Source organism: Phodopus roborovskii, unplaced genomic scaffold (genome assembly GCF_943737965.1).
Source record: "Phodopus roborovskii unplaced genomic scaffold, PHOROB, whole genome shotgun sequence".
Lineage (NCBI taxonomy): Eukaryota > Metazoa > Chordata > Mammalia > Rodentia > Cricetidae > Phodopus > Phodopus roborovskii.
The window spans coordinates 6,905,450-6,925,806 of NW_026126682.1; the positions used below are offsets into that span (position 1 = coordinate 6,905,450).

Below are 20,357 nucleotides of genomic sequence, written 5' to 3' on the forward strand. Positions count from 1 at the left end.
GCTTCTCTTGTTTGTAAACACATTTCATATTATAGTCCTCTGTTTGCTGTTTGCCTGACCAAAAGACAAGGGAAAAGGAACCTGAACTCTGGATCATGTCTTCCCTTCCTCCATACTTATGGTCAGTGTTAGGATAATTCATTGGTAAAACACAATATGCCGGGAATATGGGAAGCCACTCCACTACCATTCTTAAAAACTGAATGACATGGTCTTTATGTAAGGGCACATTTCCATCACTCTCCCATTCACCTGAAGTTCTCTACATTCTGACAAGTCAGTAACGCTCCAGTTTGAGCCTTGTGGACCCACCTGCCCAACTCTTCCCACGTCCTTTTTGTACAGCTGTAATATTTCTGAAAGTTGATTTTTAAAAAACACTTTTGACTTTAAAAGGCACGTTTACATAATTGCCATTATATAACTACTAAATAAATGATTGTGAAAATAAGAGAGGTTCATCTGTATACTTCCTAAAACACTCCACACATTGAGCAACTGCAATAGAGTACATCAGCTGTCCCCAACCAAGTCAAGGGCAGGACTGAAAGTTTTCAGACCATGAGTTTTGCCTCATGCCGTGTAGCATTCATCCTGAGAGAGCCTAGAGAGGGGAGATTCATTTACATCTGAGGCATGCTCTCCAGAGGGCCAATTGCTTTATATACTATGGACACTGGAAATTAAAACCTAGTCCTTTCATCAAAGTCAGCAGCACAGAAGAATAAAACAATAGGCTTCAGGAGCAGGGTGGGGGATGGGCGGAGAAAGAGACTTTCATTAAGTCCAGTGGACAAACTTCCTGTGGTGGTCAGGGTCTAGTGCACACCAGCAGTGCAGTCTCAACGTTCTCATTCTAGCCTGAACATTCTAAGGTTCTGCTAATTATGCTGGCGTGCAAGGGGTCAGAACAGGAGGGCTGAGGGCCGAGGGCTGAGGGCTGAGGGCCCAGGGCTGGTCAGGGTCCCTGAGCAGGATCATCCTATCTAGTCCAGCCTAGAGGGCAAGAGGAGTCATGTGTTGGCTGAGGGCATGGAGCCAGATTCTCCTGCCGGTATTCCTCTCGCTAGCGCTCATTCAACTGTTTATCAGTTTCTCTGACCATACATTTACTAAAACTCACAATCACTGGAAACGGCAGTTAGAAGCAAAAAACGTTGAAATGGGTGAGTGACCCGTGGAACCAGGCAGGGTGCTATGACTGCTCCCCCTGGATTTTTGGTTGGAGCATCCTGGCTGGCTCAATAGTCCTTTTCAAAACTTGCCATTTGGTGGTGGTGGTCAGGTGGTGGTGGTAAGGCCATTTTGAAAGTTCTTGATGTTTTTGACGAAATCGAGATAAAACTGGACTCCTTTTGTTTCCACTGCCTAAATTGTATTGCTGAGAACCGGAGGTAGAAATAGGCTATGCAGTTTATATAAAAAGACCCAGGAGAAAAGTGACTGGTTTCTGCTTCTTGGCAAGGCTAGACATGCCAGAGTGTTTGCGGGCTCTCAAACCTGATCTGGTTCTTAAATGATTTTAGGGTTACCTCTTCAGAGGGAGACACATAAAAGTGGCATGCAAGATGGGCTAAGATAAAACCTTCTGGTCAGGAGACTGGAATTTCTGGCTAGGGCGGAGACCTAGCATTCCATCTGAGGGGGTCAACCACCAGGTCAAGGGTTCATCCCTAGGAAGCCAAGCCAGAGACAGGTGAACTACTTAGTCCTTTCTTGAGGTGATGAAGTCTTCCTTTCCAGAATGCCTGCCCATACTGCAGTAGCTCACCCAGCTGCAACCATCAACCTCAAGTCTGACCACCATCTAATTTGTCTCTTCTCTTTTCTAAGCATGCTTCCTGTAAGTCTGGGTCTCCTACTCATCACCAGGCTGTTTATCCTCCATGTATCTGACCTCCATGCTTGCACACACAGCATGGCTTTTTTGTTCTTCATTGCCTGCTTTTGACAGCTACTGATATTTACAGCTTCTGCCTTGGGTTTTGTTGTTGTTGTTTTCTTTTCCTTTTAAACCTGAATAAAATAGTTCTTGAGCCTAAACAAAAAATTCTTTGCAAATGCTACTGAAGAAGGCAAATGTAGCAATATTAATATTAAATAAGAGAGATTTTAAACAGCAAGTAGAGGAGCCAGTACTATTTCATATTTACATTCATATTTACATGCAATAACATTAATTAAAATATTTTAAAAATGTATACAGCAAAGGATAGATATATTTTTTAAAAAGAATATCTGACAAATTAATATTTGTATGAGAAATCAACAGATCAAGTACAACACTGGGGTAGAGAGAATCTTTACAACAGAAGCAGGGACAGTTAGTTTACTAAGGAAAGATGCACTTAGGGCCCTGAAGAGTTGGGGTGTTTATATCAATTATCACATGCTTTGGGGGTCATCTGCAGAGTGTGAAGTTTTCTACACATGCTTTTCTGTTGCAGGTCTGGGTCTATCTTCATGTGTGTCATGTCTCATTAGCTTCTTAAATTCCTATCCTCGATTTTAGCATTGTGATGAACCAGACACTTTAGAGTGCAACCTCTCCCACTCTGCTGGCCTTGGTGATGGGATGGGAGAAGGGTTAGTGGGAGGCTGTTCTGCCCTTCATTTTTACCAACTTGTTTTTTTCAGTGTGCTAATTTTGCAGCCTTTGCAAAGGCCTTCTGAATCTGCCTGCCCCATTCCCTTGCCTCAAACCACTCCTCAGAGCCATGGTCTCAAAAGTCTTTTGATGGAGCTGATAAATGATTACCTGCCTTTTATAGCTACTTCTATATACTATACAAGATCCCTGCCTTTGAAGGCCATAACTGTTAATCGTAAAGATACAAGGAGGAAGACCACTGACTCAAATCATCATGGCTAAATTAATTAAACCAAGCAATTAAAGTAAGCTTTTTTTATTCGTGTACATGGGCTGTCCCTCTAAAGTGGGGCTCAAGAGGTCAGCATTTGGTATGAGGAAGACAAGGGTTTTGCAGCTCAGGGGTAGAGACTTTCCAAATGGGGTATTTGGTGGCCAAATAGGTAGGATTATAGAAGCAGAATATAAGAATAAGAAGTTAGTCATAACAACCTCCTGAAGCAAAGACATGGTTGCAAGGTGGGCATAACTAGGTTGTCATAACGACAGGTGGTCATAATAACCTTTTGAAACAAAGGTAGGGTTACTGCTTCTTGGAACAGGCTGTACAGAATCATTTTTTAGTTAAGGTTATAGGTGGGGCATGAGCAAATCCTTGAGAAACATAGATTTAATCATAAAATAAATAAATAAATTAATTAATAATTAAATAATAATAATAATAATTAAAAAACAGTTTGTTTTTACTGTAAGATGGCTTTTAAGCCTAAGATAGAGGCAGGCTAGTTCATCAATAGCATTCTCCCAGAATAGGTCAGTATATCTGATGGTTGGCTAGAATCCTGAATCCCAAAAATTTTAATCTGGAACTTATGTGCTCTAGAAAACACAGAACATTTTCTGTGACCATTTGGCAGGTTCCTTGGGCTGCTCTTAGCAAGTCTGGAACCATCAGGTATTATGATACAATTGTCCTAATTTTAGCTCCTGAGTTTAGGAGTAAGATCCCTCATAATGTTATAAAAAAAAATACTAATGGGGAAAACAAACAATTTCTATGAAGGAACTCATAGAAAATATTATGAGGTTGTAAGTTATGACCTTTTTGTTAAAGAAAAATTTTAAATCTTAGTAGTTCACAAGTCTAAGCAACCTTGTCTTCAAGATCTCAGTAGAGAGAGTATAAGACTATTATAGACAATAACTCCTGGGGTCCTTTTTAGGCTGGGTGGGAAAGACCATTATCTATACCGAGAAGTGTCAACAGACAATAGAAGTATATATAGTCCACACAAGCTCACTCATCAGCCTTGTGGTAGCTGCTGTAATTCATACTAGATACTCAAATGTTCCTGCAGAAATGAGCTACACATCTAGGAACGCCTCCTAACTTTTAAGTGAGTATATCAGAGTTTCTGGTTCAGCTAGGATTTTAGTAAATAGAATCTTGTTTATCTTTTTTCTCTTACTGTCCTTGAAAAAAATATCTTCCCAAAGTAACTTTGTTAATTTATTTACTATAATGGCAATATAAAGAAAATTTGTTGTAGTTTGAATGTAACTGGCCTCCATAAGCTCATAGGGAATGGCACTATTAGGAGATGTGGCTTTGTTGGAGTAGGTGTGGCTTTGTTAGAGGAAGTGTGTCACTGTCAGGGCAAGCTTTGAGGTCTCATACATGCTCAAGATGCTGCCCGGTGAGACAAACGACTTCCGGTTGCCTGCAAGATGTAAGACTCTCAGCTGTTTCTCCAGTACTTTGTCTGCCTGCGCAGTGCCGTGTCCCACCATGATGATAATGGACCAAACCTCTGAACTGTAAGAAAGTCACCCAAATTAAATATTTTCTTTTATAAGGGTTGCTGTGGTCATGATGTGTCTTCACAGCAATAAAAATCCTAAGACAAATTAGTTATAAATATTGATGTCAGATGCCTCTAGACATTTGTAATTGTCCCTCATGGAAGAAGAAAAGATTTGCTGGATCAGCAACATTCTGGATATTGTAGAGAGAGTGATCAGCAATATATCACACAACTAGGGAAATGATGTTCTATAAGTAATGGAAAATGTGATTGCATGGAGAGAAATCTATGAGGGAAACAATTATCAAAACCAGGCTGGGGCTTAGAAGATAGTGCAGTGGAGCAAGCACCTAAGCCCCAAGCATGTACAGTCCAGAAGCCGTGTACAGTCAGATGCAGCAACACACGTCTGTAACCCTCACCTGTGGCAAGAGGGAAGACAGACATGTTAATTCCTGGAATCCCATGACCAACTAACTTGGCATATGCAGGAAGAGATTTCCTTCAAAACAAGGTAGCAGGTGGGAACCAACACTGGAGACTGTCCTCTGAGATCCACACATGTCTTTGGTGTATGTGAACCTACACACACACACACACAAACACACACACACACACACTTACAAATACAAGTACAAACTGAAGGTGTCCTATAAAATGCTGATACACACTCATCAAAAATGCCCATGTCATGACAAACAAGGATAGACATTAAGCCCTGTTGCAGATAGAAGACACAAGATGACTGAAGGCAATAAGGAATTCCACAAACAAGGTTAGTGTAAAAAACTAGTGAAATCCGGAGGAAATCTGGAGTTTAGTTCAAAGCAATAAGTTAATTTTGGTTTCTCAGTTTTTAAAGTTTATTTAATTTTATTTTTATTTGTGAGTGTGGTGTGTATCTACAGGACCACCCATGCCATCGTGCACACGTGGGAGTCAAAGAAGAACTCCATGCAGTCAACTCTCTCCCTCTACTTTTATATGGCTTGAACTCAGGTATTCAGGCTTATAAGGCAGGTACCTTTACTGACTGAGCCCACCTTATTGGCCCTAGTTTCTCTGTGTGACCTGGAGTACAAGATGTTTCAATAGAAAAAAAAAATGGTTACAGAGTATGCAGGGACTACTGTGTCATCTTCACAATGCTCTTGACATCTGAAATTACTCTAAAGTATGATGATAGTTAAAACAAACTTGCCAAAGAGTTTGGGAAACTGTGACCAGATCATTCCTCCTGAAATAAGCCTGGAGCAGAGTCTCAGATATTCTTGAAGCCATAGAATATTTTCTGTTTACTTTGTTTTTTTTCATTGTCTTAGTGTTCCTGCAAGAATTTTATTTTAATTATCCAGGGGTAGGAAAAGAACTAGTGATCAATGGGATTTAATTTGAAAACTAAACTGTAAGCTTTTTTTTCCTAGCCAGGTGAGTTCTGCTTCTAATTAAACAATCCGAAATTAAATAGACTGTCCTTATGAAGCCTGTGAATTCTGCCACAAAATAATAGGTAGAATGATTTTTTATTCCTGTGCCATAAAACATGAGCATCAGATATAAACTCTTTTTTTCTTTCAGAAGCTACCAGAGTAAACCATGAGACACCAAAATGAGTTTTTAAATTTGAACTCACAGTTTTCATTCTAGAACTTTCAAATATATCTGATACTATTACCTTTCTACAAAATAAAAAAATCTGTATCTGGGAGGAACTTTTAAGTTTCATGGCAAAACAGGATGGAGAACTGCAAGTTTCTTTCTTAATTAAAGGACTAATCAATTAGCTAAGTCTTTGTAAAACTGTTCTGGCAACAGAGGAGTAACTAAAGTATTTTTAAAGTCTGGTGTATTAACTGTGTGGTAATATTGATAATTTTCTTATTTTGATTATGTTTTGGGAGTTTGTTTTTAGAAGTTGGCTAATCAACATTGGATAATGCCATCAGGTTTTTCCAGAAACTAGAGGAAATGAATAGGGATGAACTTGAATGGTGGAGTATCTTAGTTACTTTCCTATTGCTGTGAAGGAACAGAATGACCAAGGCATCTTCTAAAGGAAAGCATTTATTTAGGAGACTTGCTTATAGTTTCAGAGGGTGAGTCTACCGCCATCATGCTGGCAAGCATGGCGGCAGTCAGGCTGGCATGCCACTGAGTACTAACTGAGGCTCTGAAAGCAGCTCATCCATAAGCAGGAGGCAGAGAGGGAGACACAAGCCTGGTGTGGGCTTTTAAGCCTCAAAGCCACACTTACTCCAGCGAGGCCACACCTCCTAATCCCTCCCAAGACAGTTCTACCAACTAGGGACCAATTATTCAAATATGTGTGTCTATAGGGTTGTTATTATTCAAACCACCACATGAGGAAAATATTTAGGAGTATGTAAATAAAAAAGCAAAATGTTTGAAAATGGATGAGTATGGGTTGAAACAGGAATAAATTGGCTTTGGTTTTAATTTTTATGCTTTTTATTTTCTTGTAGAATGTGCTCAAAAGCAAAACTGTTCATTGTGTACCAAAGACAAGAGAGTAAGTTAATTTTCTTAAGAATAAATTGTTCTGGGAATGTTATAAACTCACATATTTACAGTTTTCATCTGAAAGATGTGCTATGTTTTGTTTCCTACACGTTTAAAGCAGAAATGAATGATGACAGCTATGAGTATATGTCCCTTTACTATAAACTGTTCTTTGTGGACCTAGAATAAATAATGGGAATACTTTAGTACAAACATGTACTTCCATCTGGGAAATTATACATGAAAAAGAAAACATGCTTTTTGCTTGTAAAAGGAAATCACACCAAAACATTGGAAGAAGTTTTATAAGCAAAGAAAAGATGTAGCTTTTGAAATATGGTAATTTTTTTGTAATTTTTAATCTCTAAAGACTAGGAAGAATGACAGACAATCCTTAACCTCCGTGTAACCAAGACCTCCTTCTCTGATGATTAAATGCCTTTTATTATACCTTTTTTACTTCCAACTTTGAAGAAAGCAACAAACAAACAAAAAACCCCAACAGTGATGAAGCAAATATCAATTTGTACACAGCTGTGCAGCAGCACTTGAAAAACCATTCAGATCTGACCTCTCTTGGAGAAATGACCATATCACTGACAAGGACAATTGGCTGATAACAAAGGGACACAATCTTGTGATGGCATCTGTTATAGTGGTCTAAACAAGTATTATCTGCTTCTGCTGTTCTTCTGACCAGTCATGTTTTAATGAGGACCTGGGCTTCCCATCATGTTCCTGGCTTTCCTCAGACAGCACTGACTCAGACACACACTGTCTCTGCTGTCTCTGCGTTCACTTCCTTAACTCCAAAGCTGGGATGACAGGGTTAATACAATATTCTGAGACCTGAAACACCTATGGTGCCCATTTCCCCTCTTTTCCTGGCATCCTACCAGATAAGACCACCTAGCCACCCTCCCATTCAGTCCTTTAATCCTCCCACTTTTCCTTAAGGTAATTAGCCCACCCCTAGAGGGTCCCTTTCTACCTGTGAATTCTAATGTTGTTGTTAATTCTTTTGCAATGTAAAAATTTAAACATAAAGGTAGAGGAAACATACCTGGGAACTATGGCATGAGCTCTTTGTCCTTCCTATTTAGGAAGCTGAGGTGGGGGATGTCTTGAGTCAAGGAGTTGACTCAACTAAAAAGAGTCCTGTTTTTAAAAAAAATAATATAGGAGATATTATAATAAAACTTTATACCACTAAGGATCATCTATGGAAACTTTGTCCATGAATGTCCCCTCTTTCCAAGTAGATTAATTTGAAGTCAATAACTATATGAACATTATTTTATTTGTACATATATATGTCCTCAATAAAGACTTTAAAGTATTGTTTCTATAATTACATTTAGAAATTAACAACTAATTACCCAGTTTTTTGTTTCATATTTATATTTGTTTAAATCAGATCCACATACTGTAATTGATTGATACATACCTTAAGTCTCTTAGAGTCTATACGTTCTTTTTTCTCTCTCATTTTCTGTTATTGCAATGTATTTGTTACAGAATAGATTGTTGTCCTGCTGAGCTTCCTAGCTGGGTTTTGCTAGTCACATCTATATTATTAAGATGACCTTATCATGTTGCTGTTTCCCTTCTGTTTTTCTAAGGTTTTAACTAGACATAAAGGACTGATCAGATTCTGTAGAGTTTTTTGGCAGTAATATCTCATGCTGAAGACCCATTAGATAAGACTGTGGTGATATCAGCAATTAAATGATGTTTTCTTTACTTATATCCATTGTATTCTCGGGAGCTACAAAACGACATTAACATACCTGCCTTGCTGTTTGAGGCGGATTATTATGCCCAGCTCTGATTGGTCCTCTGTGTTTCAGTGCTATGCATCATTAGCTGATTGCTGCACAAGTACCTTACACCAAAGCCCTCATTAGTACAGCTACTAAGGTCACCTGATCCCAGATACTGCCTACTATTTGCTCTTTTGGTTAGCAGCATTTCCTAAGAATGGCCATAGTAATAATTCCAGAACATTGTAATCCATCCTTAAGATGCCAATATTATCCCTCACCACTCCAATCTCAAAAGGTGACTTGATCTTTTGCTTTTATAGAAAAAAAAGTAACTTTCATCAAATTATAGAATGGCTGTTATTTTTATTCAGAATTATATATCCTTAATGTTTTTCCTTAAAGGATTAATACCCCCTGCAGTTCTGCCATACTTCTTTTAGACTTATACCTTTGTAACTTTAAATTTTCTTCCATACAATACACATACACACACACACACACACACACACACACACACACACACACACACACACAGTTTTTTTTCTGTCATATTTCTCTGTTCTCAGTTCCCCATGGACAAAGTCGGTGTTTTATTCATTGTTTTATCAATACATCTTACACATTTCCCAGCACACATTTCTAGTTATTGAATGTAAAGCCTTCAATAACTATTGAGTTAACTCTTAAGCTATTAGAAGAAGCTTAAATTACATTCAATACACTCTCAAAAATAACAAGGTAGAGAATTTTATCTTAAAACATTTCTACACATAAACCATTATGACATGTTTGGAGATATTTGTATTTAAAGATAAAGTGAAAATGATTTCCACTATGTCATAGGAATTAATGAAAGGATAACTATGCATGGTCAATATAGAATTAGAGTGTTGTCTTCTGAATAGAGTCTCTGTCCTAATAACTGGAAAGACAGTGACTTTGATTCACAGAGTTTTTCCCTTCTCACACTTCTACAAAGACATGGTTTATAGATGGCTATTCCTAAAGCAACCAAGAGCATTTGCATTCTTCTTGGAGTCACACAGGATAAACAGATGTTTGGCATATCTTATGTTCATTGTTTCATTTACCTCAAAAAAATTCATCAGCACCTAATTTCCTTCAAACATTATAGTTTGGGTTTGATTAGTGTATATCCTTAGGTAAAAGAGAATCTTTAGATTCTATCTGAATATTTTCCTTATAATCTAATAGCAAAGACCAACTTTCCTAGAATTAGAAAATATTTTTGCCAAAAGCAAATCCATAAAAAGAAACTTATTTAAAACCCTTTCCTTAACTTACTACTCACAAACACAGCATATGGAAAAGAAAAGGTTGGGGCTAGGGAACTGGCTAAGTGACAAAAGTGCTTGCCCTGAATCATGAGGAACTGAGTTAGCATCCTTAGGACCCATGAAAAAAGCCAGGCAGGCATGGGGACATGATTTATAATTGCAGGGCTGGAGAAGCCAAGACAGGCAAGTCCCTGGGGCTTTCTGGCCATCTAGCCTAGCCAAATTGGCCATCCTGGGGCCTGTGAGAGATCCTGTGTCAAAAATAAGGGGAATGCCTCCTGGGGAACAACACCTAAGTCGATTCCTGGCCTTCACATGCACACACACTCTAACTCTGAACACACACACACACACACACACACACACACACACACACACACACATTTGTTCCATTTTAAAATTAAAACTTCAAAAACCATGCCAACTAAAACAAGTTAAGCATTCTTTCCTTGTCTTTGGTTGCCACTTAGAGTTTTATGTATCATTGTTGATTCTTTGAAATGGTAGTTCTCAATCATGATGTCACAATAATGAAACTGTCATAGTCAGTTTTGTTCTTGACTATTGACAGTGATAAGTCTGAATTTTGCAGCAGATTAAAAAAAAATCTCAGAGAAGATTATAGGTTGTTTCTACCATCAAGTCTTTCTCATCCATTGCATCCCGGTATGGATTACTGTTCAGGACAGTAAGGAATGACATTACAGAAAGATAAATCTCTCATGGTCTCACTTATGTGTTGACTAGTTCACATGGAAAGGCCATTACCATATGATTGTCAAACAAAATGCTGTATGTACTATATTTGCCTTTCTGATTTTGGGTTACCTCACTCAGGATGGATTTTTCTATTTCTGTCCATTTGCCTGAAATTTGTATGATATCATTGTTTCTTACCACTGAGTACTCTATTGTGTAAATTACCACATTTTCTCCATCCATTCTTCAGTTGAGGGGCATCTAGGTTGTTTCCAATATCTGGCTATTATGAATAATGTTGCTATGAACATTGTTGAGGATATGTCCTTGTAGTATCAATGTGCCTCCTTTGGGTATGTGCCCAACAGTGGTATTGCAGGGTCTTGAGGTAGGTTGATCCCTAATTTTCTGAGAGATCACCACACTGATTTCCACAAGGCTATATAAGTTTGCACTCCCACCAGCAATGGAGGAGTGTTCCCATTCTCCACATCCTCTCCAGCATAACCTGTTCTTGATGGTGTTTTTGATCTGAGCCATTCTGATGGTATAAAATGGAATCTCAGAGTGGCTTTGATTTGCATTTCCCTGATAACTAAAGATGTTGAGCATTTCCTTAAGTGTTTTTCCACCATTTGAAGTTGTTCTGCTGAGAATTCTCTGTTTAGATCTATACCCCATTTTTTTAGTTGGATTATTTGATAGTTTGATGTCTATTTTCTTGGGTTCTTTCTATATTTTGGAGATCAGCCCTCTGAAAGATGTGGGGTTGGTGAAGATCTTTTCCCATCCTATAGGGAGCTGTTTTGTCTTGTTGACTGTGAATAACAAATCTTTTAATTTAAATTTTGCAGCCAAGTTATTTAAAATATATAGGTTGATTTAATTTAGCAGCTTCCATAATCAAATTTCTCTTAGAAGTTATTATTTATTTATTAGCAGTATAGACATTAAAGACAACACAATCCAGACTCTATGTATTTTCATCTTTACATGGCTTATTATATTTTTTCTTAATAATTTCTTTTTTAAGGATTTTCTCTACCCATTTTCTTTTTTCTCTCAAACCTATGTATATTTTTAAACACACTGTAACCTGTTTAAAGTGTTTTTTTGTTGTTGTTTGTTTGTTTGTTTTTGTCTGAATCTGTCTTTACTGAGTATCTCTATCATTTTCTGACCACATTAGTCTTTAAACTGCTAAGCAGCATAGCTAGAACCAAAGCAGCAGCTTTGATGTCTGGCTTTGTCCCATTCTTTGGTTCTGAGAGCGTAGTCTCATGGCAGAGGCATCTTTCTCTCCAGCTCTGGGAACCATGTTTACTGCCCCAACTCTGGGAAGCTTCTGGGTCCATGCTGCTACTGAGTAGTATGCTGCAGGCTACTCATAAACACCATGTAAGTGTTTGGTAGTAAGGTCACCATTGTTCCCCACTAACACCAAGCTAGAAAGCCATCTCTTAAAGGAGTTGTGCCTGTCCTCACCACTAGCAAGCAGAGTCCACAGGAGAAAAGGCAGCTACCAAGAAGCTTGATTCCATTCTTATGTGTTTAGAATCCTTTTTTTAAGCTGTGTCAGTCCCACATTGGGTGCCAGATGAAGCATAAATCTAATTAATCTTAATCAATAAAAACCAGGAGTCAGATATTGGGGTAAAACCTGGAAGATCAGAGAACTGGAGCAGATTGCCAGTTGCTTCCTACCTGTCTCCTTCTTGCTTCCAAGAAAAGGGGCTGAGATCCTGTCTCCACCCCACATTATCACTTCCTGTCTCTACCTCCTTAGTTCTGGGATTAAAGGCATGAGCCACAACCTCCTACCTTCTGTGGTTAGCTAGTCTCTAACTCCACCCTCTGATCTCCAGGCAAGTTTATGTGTCAGAACACAAACAAAACATCACACAATACATGAGAATGAAATAAATGCAGATTTTTAAAAAACCTTATATACACACACCTTTAAAGACTCACAACCGTTGTCATTTCTTTAATCTCTTAGAACTGCAGTCTGTTTCTCTGCATTGTCTTATTCCTTTCTAGTTCAGATAAAATGAAAAAAAAATAGCCACCTTTATTTTTTCTTTCTAGTAGTCAATGTATGTATTTTACTGACTTGAAGGCTACAAAATGCCATGACATTTCAAACCGGTCACTTATTCTTCCAGGCACTAGATCTTTCCTTGGTGACCTTGCCATTCCAGGACCCTCTTTATCACTTACCTTTGCTTCTCTTACCAATTCCTCATTTTATGTTCCTAAATGAGAACATTTTAAAATTAATAGATACTATAGATACTTCTTTTTTTTTGCAACATGAAGTATTTAAACATTTTTTCATCCAACATATTTTGATCATATTCTTTTTCCTCCCTGAACTCATCACAGATCCTCTCTGCTTCCCACACAACTTACTGTTCTTTCTCTCTAAAATTAAAAAAGACCCCATCCAAACAAAGCAAAACAAACAAAAAGTATACACTAAGGAAAATAAAAAGTAAAATATGGAATCCTTTTTCTTTTGTGTTGGCCAACTATCCTTGAGCCTATGAGGTTAGTCCTTGAATATGGTTGATATAGTCATTGAAGAATATATTCAGTTGAAGAAAACTGATTTTTCCCTCTCTCAGCATATATTAGTTGTAAATAGCTTCTTAGTTTATCTGGTTTGAAGTTGTAAAAGTCTTGTGCATGCTGTCACACTCTGAGTTTATATGTGCACCGGCCTTGGTGCAGCTGGAAATCATTGTCTCCTTGACATCACCCAGCATCTCCAGATCTTACACTTTTTCTGCTTCCTCTTCTGCGTAGGTTTCTGAGAATGGGGGGGGGGTATGATAAATACACCGCATTCAGGACTGAGCACTCCAACGTCCCCCACCCTCTGAACATTGTCTAGCTGTGAGCCTCTGTGCTTGTTGCCCCCTACTGCAAGGAGAAGATTGTCATGCAGCATACTCATCCTGAGCTCTCTTAGCTGCAATCATGGCTTCTACCAGAAACCCTTACACCTACTAGAACTCTAATAGTCATGCTCACAGTTGCTTGATTGACATTTCCTTCTTGATATTTGTTTTAATCTCTTCAAACTGGAAATACCTTTAACTAAATTTGTCATTTTTTTCTTTTCCAAAGAAGCCTTACTTATTCCTGGCACCATTCCTCAAGAATTCTAATTTTAAAAATCTTTGATTCCTTTGCCTTTCAGAAAACACGTCTATTCTTTCTTTGCAATAAAGCAATCCTAGACATCTTATACTGCTACTCTATCCCCCACTTATCTACCCCAGTACCTCCAGTCTCTTATCAAGCCTTAATTATTGTAATTAGGTTTTAATCATGTCACCTTTGAATTCCAAATAATCCAATTTAGTCTCTATTGTTAAATGAGGCACACTGTATGAACTCCTTAGTTGGACAGTCACAGCCCACCACAACCCAACAGACATTCATCTTTCTGAATGACTTTACAAAGACCCACCAGGACACATTTTCATGTTGCCATCATGGTACTTATATATAGTGTTCTGCATCTCTCCCCTTCCCTGGATACATTTACTTGTTCCTGAAGACCTATGCCACATTCTTCATATTGCTTAAAGAAATCTTGTCCAGTCATTTTGAATAGAAAGGAATACTTCCTCTTGTTAACTATCACATTTTCAATACTGATTATTTTGAAATTATAATACTCTTCCATTCAGAGATGTAAATGTATCTACGTTTAAAGTGTGCACATTTTATCTTCCAAGAAGGGGAAACAATTGCTTAGTTCATTTGTGTACATTTGTGTACTATATGCTGCATGTGGCATCTGCCTTATCAACTTTCTTTTGTTCTTTGCATCCTAACACCCATTTTCTGTTTGTCTTGTACAATATCACATATTTTAAGTAAATATTAACAGCCCACTAATCATCATTATATACCTCCCCCTTTCTGTATTTTTCATTTTAATGACATCTTCATGTAAAAATAGAAATTTTATCTTTGCATAAAGTTGTTAAAATAGGTTCTACTCCAAAATTAATATTCCACTTTTGCTATGGAGCAGCCGTAACCATCACTCTAAAGCCTTTAGCTGGATTCTCAGTTGTCACATACTTAAGAGGTTAAGGTTGTAAAACTCTCATATGGTTCACCCTCTGTAGCTACAAGGAAAATCCCATGTAATTTGTTTTAAATTATACATTACCAATTTAGGGATGTTCAATATATTACGCTGTTACTCTGAGCAATGAATATGAAGTTCTGTGCTTTGAAGACTTTTTGGACATAGTTATAATAGTTAAGCTATCTTTTTGTGGTTAAGTGGTAGAAACGCCTCTCAAACTAATTTAATAGAAGGGGTAATTCATTCCTTCACAAAATTGAGTGGGCATGGCTTCATGCTCAACTGAATCTCAAAGGATGTCACACTCCCATATCTCCCTTTTCATCTTCCAGCCCCAGCGCTCTGCATATTGACCTTGTTTTCTCCCACATTACAGTCTCCAAACAACCAAGGGAAACAATCACTGCTGTATCTCTCACGATGTCGGTAACTCCCCTATTTAGGTCAAACCAGCACTATAGACTGGCCAGAGGGTTGAACTTGAGTGTCACTGCCTGGGTCAGATGACCACTTTATTTATAAGAAAGAAGCAGAGAGGAGCTGACCAACAGCTTTAGAGCCCATAGCATTGACTGAAGATATCCACAAGGACAGAGTGTATAATTATCAGAAAAAATGGAAACAGAAGATAGACAAACAATTAAAAAAAAAATCAAACTGCTTCCATCTGCTACATTTCAGCCTCTGCCTGTTCCGGACACACATTTCATTTTACCTCTCTTCATATTTAAAAAAAAAAGAAGCTGCCCCAGGATAAATAAGACTATCATCCTCACTAAAAGAAAGGCATTTAATCACAGTCACTGTGAGCTCTGATCCTAGCTCCTAGTCTAGAGTCTCACACAGACAAGAACAAATCCTGTGTTTGGATATGACTCCCTATATTCCATGCTCCATCAAGGCAGCTACACAATTAATAACAACTCCCCAGAACCCACTGATCAACAGAAAAGAAAAATCAAGATAATAATGGTGAAAATGCCTATGCAGAAAAGCAGATAGTAGTTAGTGGTATTATAACGCTCTAATCTTGGATTCCCAAGAATCTACCAGGTACCTAGACATACAGGATAGGTGTCCCAAAGATCTCCATTTTCCAGAGAAAGAAGCATAGGAGAAAATATCTGCTTTGAGGAATGAGATACTTCAGGCATTCACTTGTGGACCTGTCATGGCTACTGGTCCTGTCAATCACCACAGTGCTTGAATGACAAGTTCATCTCTGCAAAGTTCACATTTATTCAGGCAGTATCTCTCAAACTCTGCTATATGCTATGAGCTTGACTCTTAGGAGCTCTGAGAACTAATAGCTAAGGCTAGCTGCTGTAGAACTTATCATTGAGTCTAGACCTTGCCTTTGTAGTTCCAGTCTTTAAGCCATAGCCTAAGGTAGCAGGTCTGTTGACCTAAGTGACATCCATCTTAGATTTTCTCTAACAGCTTGATTTGACCTTTGTTCTTGGCAAGCACAAACAAAAGCTGGTCTGTGGCTCTTTACATTGAGTGAATCATTACCTCTACTCATTTTGGAATTCTACAGCAAGGAGTGATGTGAGTATATCTAGGCTCAGTCTCCCATAACGATGTAGAGGTTCAGAACTGGGCTGTCATCTTTCCTAGCTGTGTGATACTATTATGCAAGTCACTGGCCTGTTCTGTCCTTTACTGTGCATGTATAGTGGCTAACTTACAGGACCATCATGAGAATGAAATGAATTAATTCATACGGAAGACTTAGAACAATGCCTGTCACAGGTTAAGCCATCTATGTGTTGCAGCCATCTATAAGTATGAACATTAAAAAAAAGATGTATAATAATTTTATGTGTTTGAGTATTTGCTCACATGTATATGTGTACCACATACTTGCTCAGAGCCCTTATAGGCCAGCAGAGGGAGTTAGATTCCCTAGAACTAGAATTGCAGATGATTGTAGGCCTCCTGATTGGGTACTGGGAACTGAAATCCAGATCTTCTGATAGAGTAGTAGCAAATCCTCTTAATCACTGAGCAATCTCTCCAGCCCCACTCTCCTCCTCCTCCTCCTCCTTCTCCTCCTCCCCCTCATCCTCCTCTTCTCCCAGGTTCTGGTCTTTTCTCACATAGTAGAACTCATCATGGTCTTTTCTGTAGCTTATGTTCACAAGGGTTTGAGTTCAGTCTTCCCACTTCCATGTGACTGTCTGATCACCAGTGTAGCGAGCATCTAAGGCTCACCAACAGCACCCCTAATATCACCTGTAAGAGAGAAAGGCTCCCTTGGAAGAAGGAGTAAGATGCTGCAGAGAAGGGACAGGGACTTAAGAAGGAAGATGTTAGGGGACATTCTAAGTCCTACCTCATGCAGTTCTCAGCACTGCTTCCTAGTATGGGTTTTGGGCTGAACCCTCCAACTGCAGCATCTGAGAAGGATGTAAGTGTGTGTGACATCTGTGTGACTGAATGAATTTTATGCAAAAATTCCATGATAAATGAAGGAGTCCAAGGATCCCAAGACAAGGGACAAGAGTAAAGAAAAGATGAGGGCACATTTGCCCTGACCTGGTTACCTGTGGTTAAAAACAAAAAAACAAAATCACGTAGCAGAGTTGTCCTTTAACTAAAAGCCACTATTTGGAACTCCATAGTAGTCAGTTACTGACCAATGAAGATAGGAATCTCCAGAGTTAGGTGGCTCCCAACAGTAGACATTCACAAAGAGAATTTGTCCTCCGCTGGCAGCCAATAATTGCTGGTGCTGTGGCTTGAGAACACAGGTCTGGTAACAAGGCCCTTCACAGGTCTCCAATGGCTTCTACTACTACTATAACGGTGTTGAGAATGGCTAATATTTATTAAATATGTATTATACATGTTCTAACAACTTCTTGTAGGCGCTATTATGCTTTGACCCTGCTTTTATTTTTATCTTTTACATACAGTGTATTTGGTGCCTAGAAGAAAAAGTTTGCAAAAAGTACTGTTTCCCATATTCTGACTGTAAATTCAATTCTATATTTTGGGCAAACTGTAGAGGTGAGTTGTCCTCATTTAAACTTTTGTGACTTCATTTCAATTAACTTGCAAATAGTGGAAATCTGCTCCATTCAAAGGATATGAAATGATTACATTTGTTTTAGTAAAATTCTCTAGTCCAGGGCTGTTCTTTAGTGTTGCCTTCTGGTTTAAGCTTATTGGTTGTTCCAGATGAAACTGATTCAAATTAAGTCAGATAGAACCCTTGCCATAATACTCGCCAGTTTAGTTTTCATCTGCAAAAATCTTGGTTGTATGATATTCATAACCTAGTTAAGGAATGTTTGTTTTCTGATGTTGTAGAAACTCTCTCTCTGTGTGTGTGTGTGTATGTATATATATTTGCATGTTAGTAATGAAATGCAGATTCAGTGAGACTAGTAGTGTTACTCTAAAATATTTCCTCAGCTAATATAGTCTATATTGAGAATCACCATTAAGAATGGTGACTCCTATACTGGGCAATGGTGGTGCACACCTTTAGTCCCAGCACTCGGGAGGCAGAGGTAGGTGGATCTCTGTCAGTTCAAGGCCAACCTGGTCTACTCAGTGAGTTCCAGGAAAGCCTCCAAAGCTTCAGAGAAACCCTGTTTCAAAAAACAAACAAAAAAGAATGGTGAGTCCTTAAAAAAGCAAATAGCATTTTCCAAAGAGAGTCTGTATATTTGTAATGTAAAATTTGGACCTGTTATACAGTAGTCACCAAAGCAGAAAAAAAAAGAACTAATATTTTTCAATGAAATTTCCAGAAAAGCTAAAACTGGTGATTTTCCAAGTGAGCATTACTCTTGTAAGAAAATCCCATTTATCAACCAGTTATCTGGTATTTTTTTTTCTTAATTGAAGTGAAATATATAATTCTGCCTAAGTCTCTGTTTGCTTTTCTTCCTTTCTTTTTCTTCCTTCCTTCCCTTCTTCTTCTTCTTCTTTTCTTTTCTTTTTCTTTTTCTTTTTTTTTGAGACAGGGTTTCTCTGTGGCTTTGGAGGCTGTCCTGGAACTAGCTCTATAGACCAGGCTGGTCTTGAACTCACAGAGATCTGTCTGCCTCTGCCTCCTTCCCGAGTGCTGGGATCAAAGCTGCATTTGTACCTTATAAAAATACTTTGCATTCAATATGAAGAGAAACTCTGATCTCCTATTTTGTGTTTTCCTCTTTAGTTCATTCAACCTTGCTCGAGGCTAATAAGCTATATAGTCTGAAGGAGAGGAAAGTGCATCAGAGTAGAAATCTGCTTCCCCAGCAAGTGTGGGCTATCTCTGACAAACAAAGAGCTGGTGCTTATACAACAAACCACTTCCTATTGTTTGCAGGCACCTTCACAGAGAGGGCAGTCTGAGGCCTCTCCTATCTTACCCATTGCGAAAGTACCAGAAATGAAATAGAAGGCAAAAGAAAAGAAAGCTGGTGCAGTAGTCTGCTAACATCTTCTAAATGCAGATGGTTTGACAACAGTGACTGCTATATTAGAGCACATGTGCATGCTACTGTAGGCTCATTTTCAACAATGATTTGAGAATGTATATCTAAGAATTCAGATTGCATGGTACTAGAAATGTTAAAAACATAGGACATTTTAAAAATCTGTTATTAAAATATGTCTCTTTTCATCAATTTCAGTTGACCTGTTTGGAATCATGATGCTGATACTGGTTGCATTATTAGCAGTAGGATTCTTGTGGTATTGCCTCGCCTATTACTTATACATGCAGGAGTATGTCATTTTATATTTCCTAAGAATTCACTTTGGGATGATAGCACTGAAAAATACACTGAGATAGTTAACAGGAAAGTTTAACTTTTTACTTAATGTAAATACTGTATCCACATGGTGAGGAAAAACTGAAAGGTGCATATGCAATTATAAGAAAGAATAACAAAGTTTCCTGTTTCACCTACATCTCTAGCATGTCTTTTGTGGGGCTACTGATTGCCTCTATGTAGCTGAACTAGATGGCTGAATACTTTATGCCACAGTAACCTCACATACTATTATACTGAGCTCCCCATCCAGAAAACCAAACATTTTATCTTGTGATATTCTGACAATCTTCTTGTTATTTTGATACGTTGTTTAGAGATTTTTAACCATTTTTCATTTTTTAAACTAACCTTAAGGTTACTAACATTTATATAATGCATACCTTTTGGGATTTACTTAGTCCATTCCTTCCAATGTTTTTATATCTGAGTCGTTCTTTCTTTTCTTTTCTTTCTTTCTTTCTTTTTCTTTTTTTTTTTTTTTTTCTTCTTTCCCCAAGGCTGGACTTCTCTGTGTCTTTGGAACCTGTCTTGGAATTCACTGTGTAGACCAGGCTGGCCTCTAATTCACAGAGATCTGCCTGCCTGTGGGTCTCAAATGCTGGGATTAATGGATCCAGCCACCAAAACCTGGCTGTATATCTGAGTCTTTTAGTAAGATAAGAAAATTTGATGGCCAGGAGTGGTGATGCTCCCCTTTAATCTTTTGTAGTTGTCTTTCAAGAGAGGGCTTCTCTGTTGCCCTGGCTGTCCTGGAACTAGGTCTGTAAAACAGGGTGGCCTCTACCTTCCA

The 20,357-nt window shown here is 38.3% G+C and overlaps 1 protein-coding gene across 1 annotated transcript; it reads left to right on the forward strand.

Annotated features, from left to right (window-relative positions):
- The first annotated feature begins 920 nt into the window (after positions 1-920).
- Positions 921-19,584, forward strand: Pttg1ip2 (PTTG1IP family member 2). The gene is made up of 4 exons (XM_051174603.1): positions 921-1,166; positions 6,879-6,925; positions 17,711-17,804; positions 19,424-19,584. The coding sequence occupies exons 1-4, from the start codon at positions 1,016-1,018 to the stop codon at positions 19,582-19,584; spliced, it is 453 nt and encodes a 150-aa protein (XP_051030560.1). The 5' UTR covers positions 921-1,015.
- Positions 19,585-20,357: the final 773 nt, after the last annotated feature.

Bases quoted from the DNA above. Each gene is read 5' to 3' on its own strand.
- Pttg1ip2 (XM_051174603.1), top strand. From the start codon at position 1,016: ATGTGTTGGCTGAGGGCATGGAGCCAGATTCTCCTGCCGGTATTCCTC. The intron at 1,167-6,878 runs GTGAGTGACCCG...ATTTTCTTGTAG, and splicing joins AGCAAAAAACGTTGAAATGG to AATGTGCTCAAAAGCAAAAC. The intron at 6,926-17,710 runs GTAAGTTAATTT...TTTTACATACAG, and splicing joins TGTGTACCAAAGACAAGAGA to TGTATTTGGTGCCTAGAAGA.